A 24746-nucleotide genomic window follows, 5' to 3' on the forward strand; every position below is an offset into this window, starting at 1 on the left:
ATGCTGCTCACAAATGCCAACTTAAGCACAAGTAAGGAGACGCTATTGAATGTTCATAATTCAAAGGCTGCAAGACCACGCTACATGGTTGCATTATTACCGGCTCCTATTTTAATGAAGACATAGCACAGCACTTTGTTGGCCTAATTTATACGATATATCAAAACTATGTGAAATGCCCTTACACTACAATGGTAGAGAAATTACAACACATGTGAATTACAGAGCTTAGCCCAGTTGTTAAGGTAGGGCATTAGCATTCAAAAGCTGTACTTGGAATGTTAGTCTTTTATAAAGGTGGCAGTGGATTTCTTTTCAGAGGAAATTAAAGTGCATGAAGCTGTCTTATAACTTGTTAGTGAAAACTGTGACATTTGAAAACGATTAACAGAAAATTGAGTTTTTATTTAGATACTCAATAATCTAGAAGAGTCTAAATAATAAATGGCTTATAGGAAAATACCATCCATTTGGAGAGGAGAAATTAGTATTATAAAAATAATAACATAATGATAATAATATCTACTATTTATCTGGGGTTCCCAGGTGACTCAATGGTAAAGGATCACATGCCAGTGTAGGAGATGCAGGAGACACAGGCTCAATCCTAAAGTCTAGAAGAGCCCTTTGAGGAGGAAATGGCAGCCCACATCAGAATTCTTGCCTATGAAACCCCATAGACAGAGCAGCCTGGCAGGCGATAGCCTGTGGGGTTGTAAAGAGTCGGACATGCCTGAGTGAGTGGGTGTGCATGCACTATTTATCTAAGAATCACAGCACGAATTCAAGAATGTGCGTTTCACAGCCAGGCCTTTAATCATAGGGCTGCAATTGACTGGGATGGAGCCATAAGAAAACTAGCTAAGATCATGGCATTTCACTTTTTCCACCTGTAAAAGGGCATACTATTAGGTCCTCTCTCATTATTTTACTGTGAGAGTAAATAATTTAATACAGGAATATACAACAGTTAGGACTGAACGTGGCTGCAAGTGATGGAAACCACATTACAATGATTTCAAACCAAACATATCCTACTGCATAGCACAGGGAACTATATTCAATATCCTATAATAAAGCACAGTGGAAAAAAAATCTGAAAAAGAGTATACACACATAAATATAATGTATATATCACTATACATATATATGTATATATTCCTGTATTTTATATATATCTATATAAGTGTGTGTGTGTGTGTGTGTGTGTGTGTGTGTGTGTGTGTATAATTGAATCACTTTGCTGTTCAGCAGAATTAAGACAATGAGTTTGATCCCTGGGTCAGAAAGATCCCATGGAGAAGGAAATGGAAACCTACACTGGTATTCTTGCCTGAGAAATCCCATGGACATAGGAATCTGGTGGGCTTCAGACCAGCGACTCACAACAAGAGGTGGATGTGACTGAGTGACTGAACAACAATAAATAAATAAAAAATACTTCAATAAATTAAAAAACCAAGGAGAAGTACTTTTTCTTACATTAATAGGAAATCTTATAAAGAGCAAGTCCCAAGAAGGTACTGCTGCTCAAGAAACTCATCGTGAACTCAAATTTCTTCTCATTTCCTTCTCATTGTCTGCACCAGGTGAAGTAATGCAGAATGGCTAAGACTTGAGGCCTCAATGCCACTTTCCAGAAAGAAAGGAGAAAGCAACAAAGAGGAAGAGGTTGATTCTGAGGTCAGAAGAGCAAACTTTCTCTGAAATTCCAAGAAGTCTCTTCATTTTACACCAGTCCCCCAGAACTATGTCACATATATACTCCTAGCTGCAAGGGAGTCGGAGAAACAGTATTTCAGCTGGCATACTGCTGATCAGAATAAAAAATATTCCTTTATTAAATAATGAGACAGGTGAGTGATAAATATTTCATGCACAACACCTGTCATATCACTTTAAACCACAGAGTCTCATAAAACTGGCAGTCATTATTATTCTACATTTTTGTATTTTATATATGCCTCAGCCTCATTGAGACTATCCATGGTACAATCATCTGAAAATTCAGACATTTTTTTGCAGTAGCTCACTTATAGAGGAGATTTAAATACAACTCAAAGAAGAAGTTCTACTGGTGACCTGGAGGCAGAATGGCGAAACCTACAGGGAGATAAAGACATCGGACATCTGTCCCCAAATCAGCCCTTCAACTGAATCTGGATCATATGCAGAAAAAAGTTACATTAAAAGAACTATTGTCTGAAATGGTTTTGTGAAACAAAACACTAAAGCAGTTGGATCAAGTTTAACAGAGAGCAAGAGACTGTAGAGATACCCTGACACCACACATAACACTCAGACACAAGATTCTAGACCGTGGATGGCTTTACACAAAGCACAACAGCCATCAGAGAGAGGAGGCAGGATGCCTGACAGGAGATGGAAAATAGAAGATGACACGGGAGAAGTCCAGCAGGCGCACCAGACTGTCAGATACACGATGGTGCACAGTCGGCCTACTCACTGATGACACTCCCCCCAGGACGTCTGAAAATACAGCACATAAGGCAGAAGGCCTGTTTTACAGAGTGGGGAGCATTAGTTACAATGAGGGGTGATCTAGATTACGTACACTTACTTAATCCAGACTCACATTAATACGAGTACAGACTTACTAGGAACCTTTTACTTAGTGCATGTCATGGAATATGCTAAATAATTTATATGCATTTTCTCAAAGACTGTCATAAACAATCTCCAAATTAGGTGGTATTCTCTGACTTTACAGATTCGGAAACTAAAGCACAGGCAGGTGGGGTATCTTTTCCCATTTAGAAAGTTCTAGTACACCTGACTCAAAATCACAACCTGGAGCCCAAAGTCTGGCTCGGTAAAAATTAACCATGGTTAATTTTTAAAGAGAAGGTACAGCAAAATACAGTGGTTTTCAAAGTTATGAGTGCATAAGTATCACCTGGAATGTGTGATAAGAATGCTATTTCCCGGTCTCACCTGTCTGTTCAGGACTCTCATTCAGGTGGTACAATGTAGAGCCCAGTGATTTGCATTTTAAAATATGCACAAAATTGTAGGGATAATAAGGGTTATAGAAGCATCAGCTATAATCTCAGAATAACCACATAAGAATGAAACTACCATCTTTGTTTTAGAGGAAGACATGAGTACTGGGATTAAGTACTCTGCCGGGTATTCCACTCTGACAAAAGAGGATTATTTTTAAAATAAATTTTAGAACTGCTTTAGATTTACAGAAAAATTGTGAAGATAGTACAGAAAGTGGCTATATATCTCATACTAAGTTTCCCTTATCATTAGTAACATATTGAGTTGGCCAAAAAGTTCATTCTTTCCAAAAGATGTACAGATAAACTCGAATGAACTTTTTGGCCAACCCAGTATTAAATGGCACATTTACTAATATGAACAAGTCGCTACTGATGTATTATTATTAAGCAGAGTTGAGACATCATTCAGATTTCTTTAGTTTTTACCTAGAGTCCTTTCTCTGTTCCAAGATCCCACAAAGGACAGAATATTACATTTCATCATCAGGTCTCCATACCCTTGTATTTGCCCCAACAGTTCCTCAGATTGTCCTTACTTTGACGATCTTGATAGTTTGAGGAGGCCTGGTCAAGTACGCTGCAGAATGTTCCTCAAGTGAGTTTGTCTCAGCATGATTATACCGGGTTTGGGAAAGCAAGCTCAGGGAAGTGGAGAGGCATTGTTATCACAGCCTCCAGGGAAACCTGCTCTCGCCATGATCTGTCATTGCTAATGATGACCCTGATCGTCTGTTAAGTCCCCCGTTTAAAGTTACTCTCCCCTTCCCCTCACATCCTATGCTCTTTGAAAGGAAGTCACTATGCATAGCTTACACTGCAAAGAATAGGGATTACACCCCATTTCTCTGAGGGTGAGTTATCTATACAAAATATTCAGAACTCTTCTGCATAAGAAATTTGTCTCTTGTCCATGTATTTATTTAGTAATTTATTTATAGCCATATAGACCCATGGATATGTACTTTACATTTTGAGTTATAATTCAAAGTTACCTGATCTATTGTATTACTCAAATTGTTCCAGTGTTGGCCATTGACAGCCTTCGATTAGCTCTTGTGTCCCTTTGACATTCTCCACCATCATGTGTTTTTCATTTTCTTTTCTTTTTCTAAAAAAGAATTTTCTGGCACTGTAAAATGCTCCAGGCTTATCTCACATATTTCCAGCTTAAGTCTTAGAATCAGTCATTTCTCCAAGGAACACTTATTTCTTTTACTGGAGAATGCTATTAGAAACTCAGATTTGTACACTAGATGTCATTTTTTAAGTACGTGTCATTTTTTAAGTACACTGGATGTCATTTTTTGGACAACCAAAAAAGAGGAATGCCCTTGTGTTTTTGTTTCATTTGTTAGTATTTTGCCCTTGCTTTTAAAAGGTGTCAGATATAACTACTGAGTAAATGGATTAAAAGCCAGAAAATGTGGATTTTTCTTACAGAACCAGTAATGTCTAAATAATCTTAAGCAAGTAATGGACCACCAATCTTCATATAACCTCACTTACAAAACATGGAAGAAGGATTAGCTCTTTTGCCCAAATTTCAGATGTATGGGGAGAGAAATTTAGATAATATAAATTGGGAAAATATAAAATATCAGATAAGCATAAAGCAACATCATCATCACCATAACTATCATCAATTATTAACTATCATAACCTTACATAACTGAGTATTTTGGAAGAAAGAACAGAGAAAGGGCTATTAAAGCTGAAAATTCTGTGCTGGGCTATATGCCCTTTGGCTGTAAAATGTACAGAAAATCTTTTATGGGCTAGCTAACACCCTTCATACATTATTAATAAAGGATTTTGGCATCCTGGACCAAAGTTTTCTATGTGTTTTGAAGCTCTCCTGAAAAGAGAAAGATGGAAACATTAATTTCCAGCACAGATTTATTCCAGCAATGCAGGTGCCTAAATTAGCTTCCTCAGCTACTAGATCTCAGAGTTCAAAATGTGGTACATGATGGCATCTCTGGGGCAATCTATCTTTCTGAGATCTCCCTAAAATGATCAGGAAGAGGCTTGCAGATAAAACCTCTTCGTTCTAAATTATCCGTGCTGCCAAAGCCACTTCTCAGGTGACCTTGCCGTTCCTCTCCCCCTTTTCTCCTTGGCTCTCTCAGATCTGCTTGGGAAGAGGCTAGAGAACGTGGAAGCCACTGCTGGAGATGGGAAGGGGTGGACATGGGCAGCAGGTGGCCGACTCTTGGCAGTGAAGTGTTCACCCTCTCTCCTCTTGTCTTCCAGAGCCTGGACCTGGACAGAAATGTCCACATAGGACAATTCTCTCTTCCCAAACAACCTGCCCACCAGACTCAATCCCTCCCTATTCATTAAGCCCTTCTGACAGCATTTCCCTCACTTCTTCTTCTCTATCTGCACTTCTCAGGCATTTGGTTCTTAATAATATGTCATCTTACAGCTCTGATTGTCTTTTTTCTCCAATATTTAACCTACCTAGGTTTTATTTCCCCAAGTGTTTTATTCACTCTACATAACAGCAGTAGCATGTATGATGCTTTTTGCATCTAACTTAGAGTCAACAAATATGATAACTGAAACATGGTCTCAATAAACATTTGTTAAATGAAAAGATAAAAATGGAAACAACTTAGTGCTTATTATGTACCAAGGACTGCCATAACACTTTAATGTATTTCTTCTTGTTTAATTAACCCATTCAGCTGTGGTTTTCTCAGTTTTAGGGATGAGGATCCTGGGAATCACAATGAAGGTCATGGAGTTAAATCACAGCAGAGTCAAGATTTAATTCCATGTGTGCATAAATGACACTCATTCTTAAATTCATGGTTTGAGAGCTCAGTTAACAGGGTCTCTCTGAAACCCTGTATCATCATTAGGACAAGGAGTCAGTCGCCTCAAACCACCACTGAGGTCCTTTCCCGCTTGACTGATGGCGCTGAAGCACACGGAGGACTGACCTTTTCATCCTGCATGCCCTTCTTGGATCCATCATCTTGTCTTGGCTTCCACTGACTTCTACAAAAATAGCATTTTAATTCTTTGACTCATCCCAGTCCTCAGGAATACGTCTCCTAAGGAAAACAGAGTCTATCCCCGGTATTATTCTGTAGGAAGTAATTATACACCTATTTTATCTTATTCCATTTTCATACCTGTGAGTTGATGAATGCCCTAGATGCATTAGTAACAGGGCTTAAAGAGAGAGAAAATTCTATAGATTTCACACATTTGCATTTTAGTATTTGCAGGACTTACTTGATTTTGAACTTTTCCCAAGAGGTCTGGAATGTCACCAATAAAATTAATCAAGAGTGTCACATAAAGAAAAAGAAAAACAGGCAAAAAGAGGGCTAGAGGGAAAAGGAGAATAAAATAAACTTCTCTAGAAAAAGCTGAGTACTCATACAAAATGCAACATATCCTTAAGTAAAAGTTGACTTGTGCATAAGAGTAACTTCAGATTCTGTACAAACTTGAGAATAACCATTACAAGGAAATCAATTAGTTAATCCTGCTGCTGCTGCTAAGTCGCATCAGTCGGGTCCGACTTTGTGCGACCCCAAAGACGGCAGCCCACCAGGCTCCCCAGTCCCTGGGATTCTCCAGGCAAGAACACTGGAGTGGGTTGCCATTTCCTTCTCCAGTGCATGAAAGGGAAAAGTGAAAGTGAAGTCGCTCAGCCGTGCCCGACTCTTAGTGACCCCATGGACTGCAGCCCACTAGGTTCCTCCATCCATGGGATTTTGCAGGCAAGAGCACTGGAGTGGGGTGCCATTGCCTTCCCCACATTAGTTAATGAATATTTATTAAATAGTCAATATGCCCCCAGCATTATACGAGGCACAATGAAACAGAAAAGTGTTAGGCATGCTTCTTGAATAAATTATCCTATCATATCCAATATATCCTGATATTGAAAACAAGCTGTTTCTTACAGTTTGGGGGCCAGGTAGTTGAAAAAAAAAATCAGTTTTGAACATCAAATTTTATGACAGCACAGGTTTAGAGGGTATAGATTTCTATGACCCAGATACAATGGCCAAGGTCCAAGTTCTTTGCCAACCAGCAAATGGGCACCAACTTCTCTGTTGGAACAACCTTCTGTTAATAGGCCTTGCTACCTCCCCCCAATTATCCATCCATCTGGGTAACAGTGTGTTGTCCAAAGTACCACGACACTCCTGAAAATCCATGAGAATTTTCCTCCATTCCCATTCCCACCCCACCTAATTTAGGGTGACCAACACTCCAGTTTACCTGGACTGTCCCACTGTTAGCACTCAAAGTCCTGCTTCCTGGAAAACCTCTCAGTGCCGGGCAAAGATTACCAATGGGTGGCCCCCTAAATGCTGCATTGTGAGGACCAAGCCATCAAGCTCTCCTGCAGGCCTACCCCCCTCTTTATGTCCTACCCCCCTCTTTATGTCCTACTCCCCCACCTACAAGCTTGTTCTCCCTCTCCTCCTTTAATTCTTCCTTGAAGACTGATTATATTATCTCTCCAAAGCTATAGGCTATGAAATGCATTTTTTTCCCTGAGAGGCGGTTTCACCCCTCTTTAAATAGAATTTTACTCTACAGGGAGGGAAAAAAAAAAAAACACAACCCAGCAGCCTTAGATAACCTTTCACAAAAACCCTACTCATTCTCTCCAGGACCTGAAAAGGACCTACAGCTCACGAGCGAAGCAGAACACTTCTCTCACCAGGAGGATCACGAGTGATTTTCATTCAGGCAGATCGGGTCTGCACAGTGAGTCCCCACGTTCTCCTCTAGTACAGTCTGATGCAACACGCCAGGTAGCGCTCCTCTCTCCGCCAGGCCGCGCAGAGCAGAAGCTTCAAAACCTTGCACTGAGCTTTCTGTCTGTGAAGCTTCACTCTTTTTCAGAAATCTCAGCACCACCCCTTCTCCCCTGCCACAGAAGCCCAGGCAAAGGAGCTTTCAGTCTGTTTCAGGCCCCAAAGACCGTCCTCCATCAAAAGGCGAGAGTCAGCGTGAGGTTGCGGTCAGGGTCTGACTTTGAGCACGAGTGAGCTTTTAGCATCAGACCTGAGAGGGAGGCAGAGGAAGGAGGGTAGGGAAGGACCCAAAGCCCCAGGGTCCTTTTCAAGTGCCTGCCTTTTGCCTGCCTCTGAGAAATTTTAAAGCAGCAAGGGGATGGAGAGAAGAGAAACTATGGAATGAGAACCCATAGACCCTTTTAAAATGTGCCTCCTTACTTTGACCATTGATTAGAAGAGGAAAGGCAGATGGAACACCCAAAGAGTGTTTTCAGAGCATTTTTCAAAGGGCTTTAATCTCAAGGAAGATGAAACACGTCAAGGCCCGCAAGAAATACATTAGTCACTAAACTACACACCAGAAGACTCAGATGTTGGCACAGTTCGCTATTGCAAGACCAGTTTCTAAAGGTAAAGCTCTCCAAAGTGGCTCCAGGCTAAGACTAAAATGAGTGTGGATGGAGTCTTTTCCCACTGACTACACTTCTACACAGAAGTGGAGCCCAGGGTCACTTCTGCCCACGGGTTTTCAGTCCCTGAGGACAGTGCTTCTCAGTTCTCTGGGATTCTCATTCAGTAAATCTGGGTCTGGACTCACTTTCTTTCCTAAAAAGATCCCAGGAGATGCAAATGCTGCTGGTCCTTGGACCACATTTTGAATGGCTAGGGCCTAGGACACTGGTTCTCGAACTTGGCTGCACTTTGGAACAGTCTATGGAGGTTTAATAACTACATGTGCTGGGCCTCATCTCAGAGATTCTAAATTAATTTGCACAGGATAGAGCTGGGCATTAATACCCAACCAAGGTGAGAATTCCTCCTCCAGAGAAAAGATTCTCAGGACAAATTTTACCTGGCACTGAACACTAACCAAGCATGTACTAGCTTCCAGGCGTTCATGCTGAGTAGATGCTGGAATCAATGGGTCTGCAGGAAAAGGATGTGGCTAACCAAAGAGGAGTTAACGGAGGAGGTTAATTTGGATGAAGGATCCACAGGAGGATGTCATATGGTGTCACGTTTGATCAATAGCGTACCGTGTCAGGTCTAATGTAGCTGAATCTGTTAGCCTGTGAATCTAGCAAAGGCCTGGACCATGGCCCACAAAACCATGACTCACTAAACAAAGCACATGCTTTGTTTCAAAACTACGGTGAGAGTCTGACATCTTATTTTATTCCTAAGTCTTTAAAATGGACTGCAACAATGAAAATGAGGAGGGTTCTAGAGTGGCGTACCCACGCTTGTGAAATTTGCTCTTTGTAGGCTATTCCAGTATAAATCTAGCTCCAATTAGGATAATACTAAACATAGTTAGCATTTAGAGAACACTTAAGTGTCAGGCATTGGAATGGATATGGTTTATCTAATGCCTGGAGTGCAACTATCTCCAGTTTAGAGACAGGAAAGAAAAGTGAATTTTGTCTCCATCTTATGGATGGGGAACTCAAGGTCCAGCCCACTTGCTGAAAGGCATCCATCCCTGCAAGCTGTGCCACACCTCTCTCATCATGACCAGACCCCAGAGAGTTGTGCAACCAACACCCTATAACTTGGCAGCAGTGGAGGAAATGTTGCGAGCTCAGTGACTTCTGAATGAGCTGTGACTTAAAGCTAAGAGAACACTTATCCATTTTTCTTTTTTAAGAAACAGTAACAGAGAGAAAACGTATATAACAGGAACATATTGAGAAAATATCTGCAGAGATTTTTAACTATTAGGTTTGGCTTTTTTTTTTTTTTTTAATTCACCTAGCATTATGAGGCTCACATTTCAAAGAAAGCCACAGGAAAAAGAAATGTCCTCATGCCAATCTTACTTGAATAGAAAAGGTGAAGTTCTGTTTCTCTTTGCTCAGTGATAGCTTTCAAAGTGGAAGTAGCCTGTTGACAAGCTTACTAATAATCACTTGCATTTATCTAGCTCTTTAGACTTCTCACAGCTTTGTCTTCCCTTACAGTGTGTCCACACAACTTCAAAAGTTATTTCTAAACATATAGGATAAGCAGGTTCTTAAATTCACATCTGATAGCTAATAAGAAAATCAGGGCCAGGATTACCCGGGTAATATGCTTAAATGTTTAAATGATTGTGCTGAGACTAGAAAAACATCTTTTCTGTGAATTCATTTCAAGTCATTCAACCAATATTTATTAGCTACTATCTTTAAGCAGAGACATTACTTTGCTGACAAAGGTCTGTATAGTCAAAGCTATGGTTTTTCCAGTAGACATGTGTGGGTGTGAGAGGTGGACCATAAAGAAGGCTGCGCACCAAATTAGTGCTTTTGAACTGTGGTGTTGGAGAAGACTCTTGAGAGTCCCTTGGACTGCAAGGAGATCCAACCAGTCCATCCTAAAGGAAATCAACCCTCAATCTTCACTGGAAGGACTGATGTTGAGGCTGAAGCTCCAATACTTTGGTCACCTGATGCGAAGAACTGACTCACTGGAAAAGACCCTGGTGCTGGGAAAGATGGAAGGCAGGAGGAAAAGAGGACAGAGGAAGAGACGTTTGGATGGTATCACCGACTCAATGGACACGAGTTTGAGCAAGCTCTGGGAGATGGTCAAGGACAGGGAAGCTTGACATACTGCACATATGTCCATGGCATTGCAGAGAGTTGGACATGACTGAGCAACTGAACAACAATCTTCAAGGAAGGATCCAAGGGTATACTCCAGCCTCAGCCAAGCCATTATTGTGCTTAGCTATCCTGGTTATACTCGTATTTGAATTCACTATGCTTTCACCCACCGTCAAGCAAGAGGTAGATTCCTGCCCCCCTCCTCCGCCCCCGCTGTCCAACACAGGGTAAAGCAATTGGAAATTGATTCCCTGTGGACTGAAACTCCAAGATTAGAAAAGCAGGACAAATAAGGGAAGAGACTGGGCCCCTCCCAGATGACATATTTCTCACTCTGGAAGTCAAGAGACCTCCTAGACCACACATGCGCAGAAAAGTTCCATGGATGTCAACAGGGAATGATGTCAAGGGATGCTCTACCCACAGGCCTTTGCAATATAACTCATCTCAGCTAAGAGGTACATGCACACACATGGAAGGATCCTGAGATAAACCAAATGTGGAGGGTGAACCAGGCAAATCAAAAAGATTGGCCAAAGGAAACCCAGAATAAATGTTCCATGAAAGTAGTTCAAACTGCCACGAGGGCGTGACTCAGTGACTGTCTCTGAGCCCACTCATGTGTCTAACCACACGTACTACACTCTTTCTCTTCTTAACACTTTACTTGTTTCAGTACTTCCTGTCTTTATGGGAATTCTCTTCTGCAAAACCAGGACCTTGACACTGCCCACTGGTCTAATGGACAGGATCTGGGCCTTTCAATGCCCATGACCCAGCCTCAATCTCTTCCTGGGAACCCAAAAGCCACTTCAAGGTGTTGCAAGCCGAGGCTACCAAAGATCAACCACACAGCCTTTGCACTCACTCTTCTCGCCAGCATCTTCTCCCCTGCCTCTCCCCCCAATCCTCTCTTTAACCAAATCCACTTATTCTCCAGGTGCCAACCTCAACTTTCTCAGGGAAGGCTTCTCTGATTTGCTGAGTCACTCTCCTGTAATACTCTCTTTCAAAGCCTTATCTCATTCAAAATGATGGATTTATTAACGGATTTAATTACTTAGTATTTCCATCCCACTCTGTTCAAAGTTCTATTACCCTCTTAGCACAATACTTGCCACAGACTCAATAAATAAGGAAAGGAAGGGTCAAGGAGGTCTGGGGATATATTTATAGCAACAGGCTGCCAAATAAAACTCCATATCCTCATTCTTGGCAAATAGGAGCTTGGTTTAAACAAGACTGACAACTTTTTAAATGCCCTTCTTTTTGTTTTTGTTTCGTTTTGGTCAGTCAATCTAACAATACAAGGATGAATTAATTGGCTCTGTTGCCCCATCTGGCCAGTATTAATATATTAATGATATAATGAATAAACATGGTAGTTGAGACTTTTCAGAGTCTACCCCACTTCATCTGCATTTCTTTTTTTAATGAGTGCATCCTTCTGCCTTATAACCTATTTAGTTATGTCTGTGCCCATCACCCTCTCTTGATGATAAGCCCTTGGAGGGCAGAGACATATTTAACCTTTCATTTAATTATGGGTTTCTTTGTAACCCATAGTAAATGTTCAGTAAGTATTACCTTGAGCAAAATTCATGATCTTATTTCATCCTTATAATACCTCAATGATTTTGTTAGGCACTGAGAGTCCTATCTGAAAAACAAGAACACAAATTTTGAGAGGCAAAATGCGTGCCTATGAATGACTGTACCATAAGGTAAACACTATGCTCAATCTGTATTTTCTAATATATGACTTGGAAGAGCTTACCTAGAAGAGCACATTAAATTCGGGGCCCTTGATTATCAGAATGATATAAACAAACTAGAGGGAGTTCAGGTAAGAAAAATAAACATGATTAAGCTTCTGGAGGGGTATGAAGGAAGATTAAATGAATTAAATATTTATGGTCTGGTTAAGTGAGGATTCAGAGGGGAGGCAGGAATGAGTTATGGCTAGAATCCTCTAACACACTTCAGCGCAGAAGACACAGAACACCACCGAGGGACAGGAGCCAGGAGCTGGGTGGCAGGAGTCACGGGAGGAATATTTAGAACAGGACCATCTAAGACGAACTACAAAATGAAATTTTAGCAGCAAGAGCTGATATGCTGCTGCAAAGTTTCCCAAGGGAAACAGTGAACAAATCATCCCAGGAGATCTCTCAAACCAGAAGAGAAAATAACTGGAAATTGTCCTGCAGGGAACAGCGTGGCCCAAACATTAGACATGAAAAGGAAAGCTTTGCAGATTTTCTCTCTAATTTATATTCTTCTGGGATCCCATGAGGCTGAGCAGAGATGTGGGAACAATGGATTGAGGACTCTGAGCGCAGGGGGTTCGCTTAGATGTCTCAGCCCTGGCTCACATCTCTAATGAGTCAGCACGGAGGCAGCACCCCAGAGAAGCCACTGCTGGCACATCGAAGGCTTTATTCCATCCAGGGCCTTTCATTAGTGGGTCCTGTGGGAAGGGGTGAAACAATTAGGAACCTCCCCCCAAAATTAGGAGACGTGCTTATAGGCACTGAGAAAGGATGGGTTTTGTGTGAAGCCCACACAAATTTTGTGTATTTTACCATATTGGAAACATACCCAGGTTCAAATGGTCAGATTAGGATTTTTAACTCCTACTTGGTATCTATCATTGTATCTCTGTGATTCAATTATCTTTGGGTTCCATCATATTCAGGGGATTTGTAAGGTTCCTCAAATTAAGCCTGGCACCCCAGGATCCAGCTTTCCTGTATGTGACATGCTGCACAGACATAATAAATAGGATAAACCCGGATACTGACAAGGAAAGGGTGACTTTAGGTAATCAACAATTCTACAGTGACTAAGGATCTCTCTTCCAGCTTAAAATTAGTGTTCATTCTGGAAAGCTGTTTAGGGGAAGTCTGGACTAAGGTAAGCATGATACTGTATCAGACAATAACCTCTTAAAAGCTAGATGATCAACTGCATGTATACCTAAAAGCAAACGTTGCTTAGTAGGAAAAACAGAATAACTATTAATAGTATTGATGCCTCAAAGCAAACTGTTGCTTAGTTGAAAAAATAGCATCATAGAATTATCTTGCTGAAATCACTAATGGCCAATAATTTTATGGGGAAAAAATGCTCAACCTTATTAACAAAAAAGGAAATGCAAATTAAAACCACAAGGAAATGCTAATTCATATCCAGCAGATAAGGGCAAATAAAACATGTGGCAGTACCAAGTATCAGTAGAGACATGAAACAAAGACAATTGTCCTATGCTCCGGGTGGGAGTTTCAATGCATGCCACTTGTCATTGTCCCTAAAAGTAAAGATGCCCTTTGCATTACTCAGCAACTTCACTGCAATATATGCACTCTAGACATGATGGCAAACTTGTTCCACAGTACATGTGCGAGAAAATTCATAGCCATATTATTGGCAATAGCAAAATACTGACTTCCCAGAAATTTATCAATGATAGAGTGGATTAAGTGTGATCAATTAACATCATGAAATATTATACAGCAGTGAAAGTGACTGAAATGCAGCAACATGCATTCTCATAGATGAATCTCAAATATTTATTGTTTAGCAAAAATGTAAATCCAAGAATATATACATTACGTTTATGTTACAATGGCCAAGTACAGGCAAAAAAAAATCATATGTTAAGGATTCAAACATATGTGGCAAAACTATAAAGAAGGCAAGGGACTAATGAACACAAAATTAAGAAAATTAAGAAAATGTCAGTGGGTACATGGGGGTTGTTTCACTATAATTATTGTTATCACGATCAATGTCATTATGACTAATTATACCCGACACTATATATATAGTACAGCTCATAACCCAACTATATCATACAATGTTGAAACTAGTAATATAAGTAGAATTGGTCTACTCCACATTGTCATTTAAAAAGGAAAAGTATTTATGTTGCATAACGAAAAATGGTATCTAAAGTGATACCAGACTTCAGAAATGCTATAACCCATTAGTGAAAATAAATTAAATAATGAAGGGCCCAGGTCTTGATTTGGGCTCTCTTCTTTTATTTTAGACACACAAACAGTCCCCTATTTCTTAACAAACCGAAAGTAGAAAAGAGAAAAAGTTCTTTGAAGAAGTCTTAAAACAGCGAGAACTTCCGGCTGATTGTGAACAAGTATTAGTAGATAAAATGCATTTTACAAATCAGGAATAAAAGCCTTAGAAAAACAAAGCAACAGACCATGACCATTTGATGGAAAACAAACAGTCTTGCACAATGCAGTATCTTCAGAAATCATCCCTATAAGATCCGAAAATAACTGAGACACAGTTACGCCTGAGTTCTCTTAAGGACAGTTTCAATTATTTTCTACATTCTTAAAAGGCAGCTAAGAGAATGGATAAACATTTTTAAAGATTTAGAAAATTAATAAAATTGGGAAATACTGTATTTAACAAGAAACTTCAGCTACTAAGAAGATTAAGGTAAGCAACTTTATATTAACCACTTAATTCCTTCATTCTCTTATATAAGGCCAATATAAGAACCAGAGTCATGTTGGTACTGATAAGCTGTCTCATCTGATCATGATACACTAACAAGTTGGTATTTTCATCAGATTGTATCAGGGATATTCAGTTAATTCAGTGGCACATTTTTGTCCTAGGTACACCCAAGAGAAGTCTTCTGGAAAGAACCAATCTTTAAAGAATGGGCAAAAACAAGAGTGAAATCCCAAATTGCAATGCAGACCCCTGTTGAGTCCCATGAGATTAACAACAATTGATATAAAGGTCCTTCCTCTCTTGAAACTGTGAAATGACTGAGTGGGGAAGAAGTCAGAGAATTTGGATGTGTGATATTTAGCTAAAGTACATCACAAAAATAATAGGTAGGTTATAGGCATTGGGTTCATAGAATTTAGCAAATAAGAGAAATTTCCTTACTCAGGTCAGATCATAGCAATAAACTTTAAAAATATGATCAATACATATGAAATGATTTGTGTGTTTTCTAGTTGAACTTTTCCCCCAAGAAGTGAAAGCTGTGAATAATATGGTTGTTTTAGACTATTTATAAAAAGAAACACGTACTAGTGTAACCACTGGCGAATTACCATCAATAGAAGAAAACAAGGAATATTCAATCATACACATTATTATGTATTTCTAAACCATACCACTGATAAGTTCAGGCATTTCTAAACAACCAAAAAAAAAAAAAAATACTAACTTAACAGTTTTGTTAAAGAGACCTGGTTCTGTAACCTCAGGCTAAAATTTGTCAAAGAACTTTAAAGCACTATAGTAATTTTGATCATCAGTCAGCCAACCTGAATTTCCATGTGTTAGCACAGTTCTAAAGCACAGAAATAGAAGGAATCAACCATCTACTGAAGGAGGAAGCAAAGTGTAGAATACTAAATGTTACTGTAATTTATCTTTGTGCTGTAATTATAAAAGTGTATAATAATTTGCATTTTATTTTTTACTATCACCTACTTGGTATATGTAACATGTCATTTTATTTTGCACATTTTTTTTTTTCATTTGGCCTATGGGGAAAATAATCTGGATTGCTCATCTTTTTTTTTTTTTTTTAATTGTCTAGTTTAACATTTGCTTTACTTGAAGTCTTGTTTGAAAGGAAAATCTTAAATGCTTTGGGGGCAATGTCATACTACTGATTTTATAATACCATTAGGAAGTAATTTGATCTCTGAAAAGTAGTAACTTCGAAGTATATTAAAAGTTTTATTATTCCAACCAGGTAACAACCTCTTGAAAAAAAAAAAAAATAGCGTGCCGAGGTTGACACAGTCCACCCTTCTCTAGTGGTCCATGTCATCTTCTCCTTGATGCTCCAAGAGTTCTGGAATTTCAGGGGTACTGGCTGAGAGGTCATGAGTTCGTCTCCTATAGAAAGAGTACTACTTAGCTGTCTTTAACTTTCCGGAAAAGAAACACTCATGGAAAATGCTTAAAAGTTTGTTTAATTTTAAGGCAAATCCCCATGACCCTGCAAAGTGTAGTATACAGCATGTTAAGCTCAGTGCCTATGGATTAGACCTTGGAGTCACAGTGAGAAAGGTTTTGCTGGATGGTGTCAAGGGAGGCAGTGTGGATGCTCCAGAGTGCAGAAATCAGAGCTGTGATTCTGTAGACAGGCTGGAGAGGAGCAGGCAGCCCACTGGCAGGCTGCAGAACAATGCACCAGGCATCACATTCGCTACTTATTTCAGAGTGTTTCAGTGAGATTTAGTGAGATCCCCGGCTACGATTCATTAAGGCACGTGACAATGTGACAACTCATGAAACTCTTCAATCCTCTTCTCAAGAATCATAATAAAAAAAAAGCAGAGAAAAAAGAAGATTCTACGGTTACATTTTATGAGTTGAAACTGTGCATAGCATTTATCATTCCGCTTTAGGGATTATAGTTCGTTTCCAGAACCAAGTGACTTTTTATCTTTAGTTAATTAATCAAGTAATCCTTGGCAGGCTTATGTCATTATTCTTTTCACTCAGGCAAAACAAAGGTTTCCCGAAATTTGCCTATATATTTCATCTGAGAGATTATCATGTGAGGTAGAGTACTCCATCAAAAAGTGATCATTTGAGCTGGTGGCTGTGTAACAAATACCAACAGCCTGCAATGTGTCCCTAAGTCAGCGCAAGTTTCTGAGAGGCATTTGGGCCATATCCATGCAAAGTGGGAAGATCTACAGGGAGGCTAGAAAAGTTCACTCATCAATAAATATCACACTGATTTCCAGAAGCATCTTGGTGTAATTAGCACTATCTCAATTCACCCTAAAGTCATACATTTGAGGAGGTAGCATGGAGGGTTAAAGTGCTCTCTTCTTGCATGTGTATGATTGGGTTTTAATACAAGAAAAAGCCAGAAACCACTGCATCCTCTCCTAACAGAATTATTTTGGCTGGCAGAAGCATGAGGGAAAAGCAATCAGCAAGAAAAGTTTAAAGTGGCAAGTTTTCCAAGTAATAGAAAGAATATTTGCTTTTAAATGTAATCAGAAATTCAGCGGTACCTGCAAACATGCCACATCACCTAAAGATAACAAGTGTTCGGGTTGAGAAGTCAAGATTTAAATTAGAGCTAGTTTCCAAAAGAGAAAGGTAGTATTAGATGACCCTTCTATGTGCAGAAAGAGAGTACTGGATGATTCCTCTGTGTGCGGCAGCAAACATTCTAGGAATAAACCGCATGAGCGTGAGGAATTTCAAACTATTGGGTGAATGAAAAGAAATCTGAGCCAGAGAGGAAGAAACTTTTCCTCTCATAAAAGATGGTTCTGAGGATAAGCAGAATGCAGGAGTTCCCTTGGAAGACACCATGTCACCCTTTCCCTCTCCAGAAACAAGTAAAACTATTCCCTTCCACCCCCAAATTCAGCTCCTCAAATCTCCTGTCAAGCTTCTCACTGGCTGAGAAAATCCTACTACAGCCTGTAGATAACCCATACTCCAGCGGAAACTTGCAGGAGGATTCACTGAGGAATGCAGAGAGGGTTAAAGCTCTTCCTCGTCAATGAGAACAGTAAGGAAATTTGCTGAGAGGTTAACTTGCCCAAGAATAAATATAAGTCATACACACTGTGAAGTTATAAATCTCTTCCCAGTAAAAAAAAGTCTATCAGCAGCTCAAGCCAGCCCAGCTCTTAAGAGCATTAAAGCAAATGCACTAAGCCTAATATATTCACATATAACACACGTGGAGGCTGTTTCACGTTCTTCGTAACTCAGAGGGCTCTGTGGGAAATGGATGCTGTGAAGGGCCCCTGGTGATTTACACCGCAGCACTCACCCAGGGGTGGGCAGCCCAGGCACCCTCAGGTCCTGCCACACTCCCCAGATGGGGGCATGGATCTGCTCAGGGTGGGCTGGGGGAGATGAGAAAGAGGTGGGGAGGGGAGGCAGCGAGCCTCAGCAGAGCAGGTCCCAACAACACAAGTGCACACTGATTTTTTTTTTCAATAGAAAGTACCCCAAATATATGCATAAAGAATCAATTAACATGTATACTTGCTATTTCATTCATTAATATCCATTACATACACTTTTCATTTCATCTGAGATTCTAGGACTCTACCTAGTGCCCTTGCGTGGGGCTCAAGTCAAACATATAAGAAGCTAGCATCTTACAAAAGTCAACTCAGAGCTGCTAGCCTCTGCCTCCAGCATCAAGTCCCCATTCCATGGGGACACTGCTCTGGGATGCCCTTGGTTCCGTCCTAACAATTTCACAAAACTCTAGAGCGGCTCCTGACTTTATCCTGGAAGTGGGGAAATACCAAGTGCTATTGTGCTCTTCTCCATAATCCTTTGTCACTCATCAACAAAGTCTGTGGAAACATCGGGCTGAACGGGAACTTCACTGCCAGTAAATAGACACTTGGCCTTATTAAGGGCACCTCCTACTGGTCATTTCACAGAGAGAACTGCGCTTTCTTCCTCATCAGTTCCCTGCCACATCCTGGAAGAGGGGACACTGCTACTAACAGAAAGAGGAGGAACAGATTAAGGAGCAATACCTAAAGACTGCACCATATCCACTTTTCCTGACCCATGCAAACTACATCACATCAGCAAATAACAGAAAAGGATTTAGAAGCACAGAGGAGCTGACAGATTGAGACCCACAAGCCTGTCCACAGGCACATCCCTCCTATATATAGACTTTTGTCTGCCTTTTCAATCATAGACTTCTCCATTGAGGAGTTAATATCTGGCCTTAAATTTCTAGATAAGAAGCATAAATAAGTGGAAAGGGGATAGTCAATTAATTTCAGTGTGTGTGTGTGTGTGTGTGTGTGTGTGTGTGTGTGTGTGTGTGTGTATCTCCATCTCCATTTATTTATCCCTACTCTTCACCAAAGACACTTGGGAAACGGCTTTGAAATATTTCAGTGTAACTGACAAAACATCGTTATCCACTTTTGCACACCTTCCTTGTCTAATACAGTACGTTCAGCCCACGGGTTTCAGGCCTGGCTCGGGTAGACTTTCTACCCAGCGACCATGCCCCTCTGAACTTCCCCGCTCTCCGCCTTGGCCGGCTCCCCAACTGGGAGTGCAAGGCAATCTTCTGGACCCGAATGACGGCGCTCCTCCAGTGTCTGTGGGCAGCAGGAGGGAATTTTAGAGACACCTTTCATAACCGCTTTACTGCGGGATATTCCCCGCCCACCTTCCGCGGGAGTAATTGCCGAGGACAAAGCTCTGGGAGAGAGGAGCCCGGAGGAGGCGGCCAACCTGAAAAGGGAGGGAGCCAGCGAGGACGGCGGCCGGGCGCACAAACCGCCGGTACGCGTGCCCTGCGCGCGAACACACACACACACACACAGTGCTCTGGCAGGCTCCTGCGGGCTTGCTGTCAGGCCAAAGGACCGTGAGGTGTCGGTCGGTGCGGACGCGCAGATTCCGGCTTCCGTGCAGCCGCGTCCGGACTTGGGCAGCCTGGTGTTTGTCTCTGAATCCCTAGCAACCACCAGAGAGGCGCCTTCTCCACCAGCGATCCCAACCCTGGCCGCGCAGCAGCACTTAGCAGGAACAAGAAAGCCGCAGCTTCAGGCTACGAAGAGGGGCTTGGACACAGTTTCCATTCTGTCCCCTGTTCATTTCCAAGGGGCAGCCTGCGGAGCTCCCGCCCAATGCCTGGCCCCTGCCCGCGGCTCCTTTTCTTTGGGATTCGGGGAAAGGTCGTTTCCGAAGGGAGTTGAATGCTCAGCCAGCTGCTCTCCGCTCCTTCCCCGCCGGGCCCACTCCCTATACCCCAGTGTCCGTTTACATTTGGGATGAGGCCGGCCAAATGAGGGGACCATTACAATGAGTCATTTGGGGGTTTTTTTATTATGATTTTCTCCCGGCCGTCGAAACCTCCAGGCTCCTCCAGCTAGGAGGCTGCCGCAGCCCTGAGCATCCCTTAGTTGCCTCTTTCTGCTCTAACCCAATCCGGCCCCACACAGTTTTGCCATTTTTAATTAGAAACTACATTTGCCAAGGACCAGGGCCAGGGGGGCTCGTTTCTCGGAATATCAATCATTTGGAGTTTGGAAGTGACCTGAAGATATGGGCAGACTTAGCTCCAGAGCTGCATTCACCGTTAAAAAATGAAACACAACACGACTCCTTCCTCCTGGCAACTCGGCAACCCCTTTCGGGAACCACCGACCCCTCCTCCGAAGTACCAAAACACATCGGCTGGCCCTTTCTCGATTTTCAATCAGTAAGTCTAAAAATCCAAACTGGAGGCGCCAGGAATGACATACAGACACCCCAGCCCCACCAGCTACATTCCGCACAGACACACTCCAAGCCCACCTCCAAGCCCCTCTCCAGGACCTCCTCCACTTGGTCTTATTGCTCCAATTCCCCTGCTTCGTAGCTTTCCGAGGAGGAGGATTCAACCCGGTTCCTTTCAATGACATCCCCATCATCTGCCTCCTCCCTGCCCCAGACCTCCAGCTCTCCCAACCGACGCAAGTATTTGCCAAAGCAGAGATGCATGCGAGAAACACCAAATTTGTTAAAAAAAAAAAAAAAAAAAAAAAGCGAAGGGGCGCCCGTTTCCCCAGCCGCCAACATCCTCCGCTCCCAGAGGGGGAAAAAAGTCTTTCCATCTTTTATCATCGATGAGGAAATGGGGGACGGAGAGGGCGTCCCGCATCTTGCCCGTTCTCCCCCTGCCCCAATTCTACTAGGGCCAAAGGAGATGGGGAGAAGGAGAGGGGTGAGAGGGGCGGGGGCGACGAGAAGAAAGGAAAGAACCTCTCACCGGTGACTTGGAGATGTGCGCTGAGCAGGGTAGCTCCGAAGAGTACAAAAGCCAGCTTGGGTACCCAGACACATCCAAGACTATTCTCCATATTTCAGCCAACACCTTCGGGGCCGGGGGTCCTGGGCAGCGGCAACACTCACACACATGCACTCACACACGCGTGTACACATGCACACACCACACACACGCGCGCGCGCGCCGAGCCCCTTCGGCTTCCTCTTCCTCCTCCTCGTCGTCGTCCTCCTCCACCTCCCCTGCGCCTCTTCTGCCTCCGAAGCCTTCTTCCTGGTCCACTGGCAGGATCAGCAGCAAAAAGAGGCAGCAAAAAGTTCCATTGGGTCCAAGAGATCTCAAGCCCCAGTAAAACCTCGGGAAACTAACTCAAGGAAACAGAGGGAACCGGCGGCGGAGCGAAGACAGCTCTCCGCGGGGCTGGCGAAGCATCAATACCCAGGATATCCAGAAGGGACCAAGAGGAGACCGAAGCGATCCTGTGGCTGGGCTGTGCATCCAAAGGTTGGGGCTGGTTCCCTGTCCTCGCCGGGTACAGTTGAAGAGCAGAATCCTTGCGCGAAAGCTGGGGCTGCCGCTTGCTTCTCCTCCAAGCGCGGAGGGGACCCAGGGACGAGAGGCCGGGGCTGCGGGATGGAGCGCGCTCACTTGTTACTGGGGAGTCCGCCGGAGATGAGTGAGCTAGGAGTTGGAGCCGTACGTACTATCCATTGATCCGAAGAAGTGGAGGGCTGGAAGGGAAAATGTGGAGACCGGAGGGAAACGAACTGGATCAGGCAAAGATTCCAAGGGAAAGGGGGTGGGGGCTGAGAGATGCTGGAGGGGAAAAAAAAGAAAAGCGGTTGGAGGAGGCTTCCAGCAGCTGCATTCGCCGGGTCTACATATCAATGAGCAGGGATGCCCTCTGTGGGCAAAGCGTGGGAAGCCACTTTTGTCAATGGGTCTGGCAAATACCTTGAGTGTTGGGGCGGGGGGCGCGGGGAGCGTTTGCGGCTCTCTCTTTTGACATTCAATCTTTGGGATATCATTTTTGACTGGAAAATCTAGGCAGGTATTTAGGCTGAGTCGGGGGGCAGAGTGTTTCCTTCCTTTTCTGCCCGCACAAGAATAGAATGTTTCCTTGGAGAAAAAAATCACTTAATCCAACTCCCTTCTGGGGAGGGAGAAACAGGTCCAGACACACAAGGGACAAATACCAGTCCGCTCTTTCCTGACAAAGCAGCTAGGGTCCTCTTTTCGTAAGATGCCTTATTTCACCTGTGTTCTCTCTTCTGGGGAGGGGATTCAATGCTTTAGTCAACCAATTTTTAAGCATTTACCATGTTCCAGGTACCCCGTTAGCTTCCAGGAAATAAGAGAGTGAAGTTTAATAAGACTCAGCTTCTATTCCCCAGGGGTTCATGATCTGTTGGGAGAGTGGCATTAAGTGGATAATTATAAAGCAGGATGATAAATATGATGGTCTGTGTAATGAGGAGAAGGTCTGGGATAATAAGAGAGAGACTTCTCCAATCCCTGAGTCATAAAATGAAGCAAACACACACACATATACACAGCACAAAATTTCGGAAGGGTGATCAGTGGAGCCCTTTCAGGCAATTGTGTTAAGCTGACTTTCTTTGCAATTTTATCTCTACTGCAGAACCTCAAATTCTTTTGAGAAGAGGGACTTTGCACCCTCACAGATCTAGCAGGAAAAGTGAGAGTGTTATTCGCTCAGTTGTGTCCAACTCTTTATGACCCCATGGACTGTAGCTGGCCAAACTCCTCTGTACATGGAATTCTCTGTGCAACAATACTGGAGTGGGTAGCCATTCCCTTCTCCAGGGGATCTTCCCACCAGGGATCGAACCCAGGTCTCCTGCATTGCAGGCAGATTCTTTACTGTCTGAACCACCAGGGAAACCGACAGATCTAGCATATGACTTGAAATAGCACACATGCCAATATCGTTTTGCTGAATAAGTGAACTTAAAAGGAATGAAAGTCGCTCAGTCATGTCTGACTCTTTGTGACCCCATGGACTGTACAATCCATGGAATTCTCTAGGCCAAAATACTGGAGTGGGTTACCTTTTCCTTCTCCAGGGGACCTTCCCCACCCAAGGATCAAACCCATGTCTCCCGCATTGCAGACAGATTCTTTACCAGCTGAGCCACAAGGGAAGGCCTAAAAGGAATGAACCCGGTCACAAAAATGATAAATAGAAGTGCCACTTGGGTAGAAACTCTGTCTTTTAAGGAGCTATTTAGCTGCAGGTTCTTCTTTCCATTCCACACTGCATTATGCTGTCTATTCATTAGTGTCTAAGAGGAGAAAACAGACTATCTATTCAAAAAGAGGAATACAGGATACAAGAATGAAAAATACAAGTTACAATAATCGGGAAAAGTCCCATGATACCAAAACTTGACAACAGTGTTTCTAGATCATCAGCCATGTCTGCCCCTTTCTGTCTTGAAAAAGTTAAAAGAAAAAGGACCTGTGCTTTCCAGATCACACCTCCAGAAATAACTTAGATGATCGGGTCCTGTAGAATGGGATGGAACTCTTTGTTGACCCCCAAGTTTCTCAAAATACTCAAAGCTTTCCTAAGCTGAGGATAAGTTATCTGGAGATAAAAGCTCAGAGTCAAGAACAAGGATTCTTAACTGGGTCCACGGAGGGACCCCCAGTAGGGACCCCTGCTGACAAGTTTCAAGGATTTCATGAGCATCCTGACATTTTATGAAAAATGACTGACTTCGGCTCTCATGCTCTTTTTTTCTTTAAGAGGGAATCTTTAGCTTTCATTAGATGTACAAAATGAATTCAAGCATGCCCTCTGCTGAAACAATGGAAAGAACCACTGGTCTACAAAGTATGGTATGAGGAAAGAGTTGCAATCTCTTTGTAAGAGTGATGAAGTCCTCTCTTCCCTTCATCAGTACAAGAATGTCCACAAAGGAGGATAGGATCCAAAATGGTCCATGGTGTTCACATTCCTTTAAATTGACACTGTTCAGTCTAACAGAACAAATAGTGTAACAAAGAGTAACAAAGTTACTCTTTGCTATAGTCCTTGACTCACGTACCCTGAGTCATAGAGATCAGCTGCCCACCAACCAATAAGTTCCTAAAAAGATCATCAAATTCTCATCCTCCTATATACTTAGTTGGTTTCACAATTATCCGTTGTGTTTCTGACAGTTGCTTGTACTCACTTGGCCCATAGGCCCTCTTTTTTTTCTGAGAGAGACGACTCCAGCTTGATTTTGATACCTTCTCTTAGAAACAGCATCAATATTTTCTGATTCACAGAAAATTTATACTTGGGAAACCCAGCACCTTCTCACTG

The 24746-nt window shown here is 42.3% G+C and overlaps 1 protein-coding gene across 3 annotated transcripts in view; it reads right to left on the reverse strand.

Moving 5' to 3' along the window:
- Window positions 1–22258, reverse strand: part of DCC (DCC netrin 1 receptor) — a 1226177-nt gene extending 1203919 nt beyond the window's left edge. The window contains exon 1 of one of the 3 annotated variants that reach the window (XM_070452514.1): window positions 21395–22258. In XM_070452514.1, coding sequence (XP_070308615.1) covers window positions 21395–21485 — 91 coding nt within the window. In that variant the 5' untranslated portion in view covers window positions 21486–22258. The remainder of the gene's footprint in view (window positions 1–21394) is intronic. The other 2 variants (XM_070452512.1, XM_070452511.1) reach the window with 2 other exon arrangements.
- Between the last annotated feature and the right edge of the window lie 2488 nt (window positions 22259–24746).

This window comes from Odocoileus virginianus, chromosome 22 (assembly GCF_023699985.2).
Source record: "Odocoileus virginianus isolate 20LAN1187 ecotype Illinois chromosome 22, Ovbor_1.2, whole genome shotgun sequence".
Lineage (NCBI taxonomy): Eukaryota > Metazoa > Chordata > Mammalia > Artiodactyla > Cervidae > Odocoileus > Odocoileus virginianus.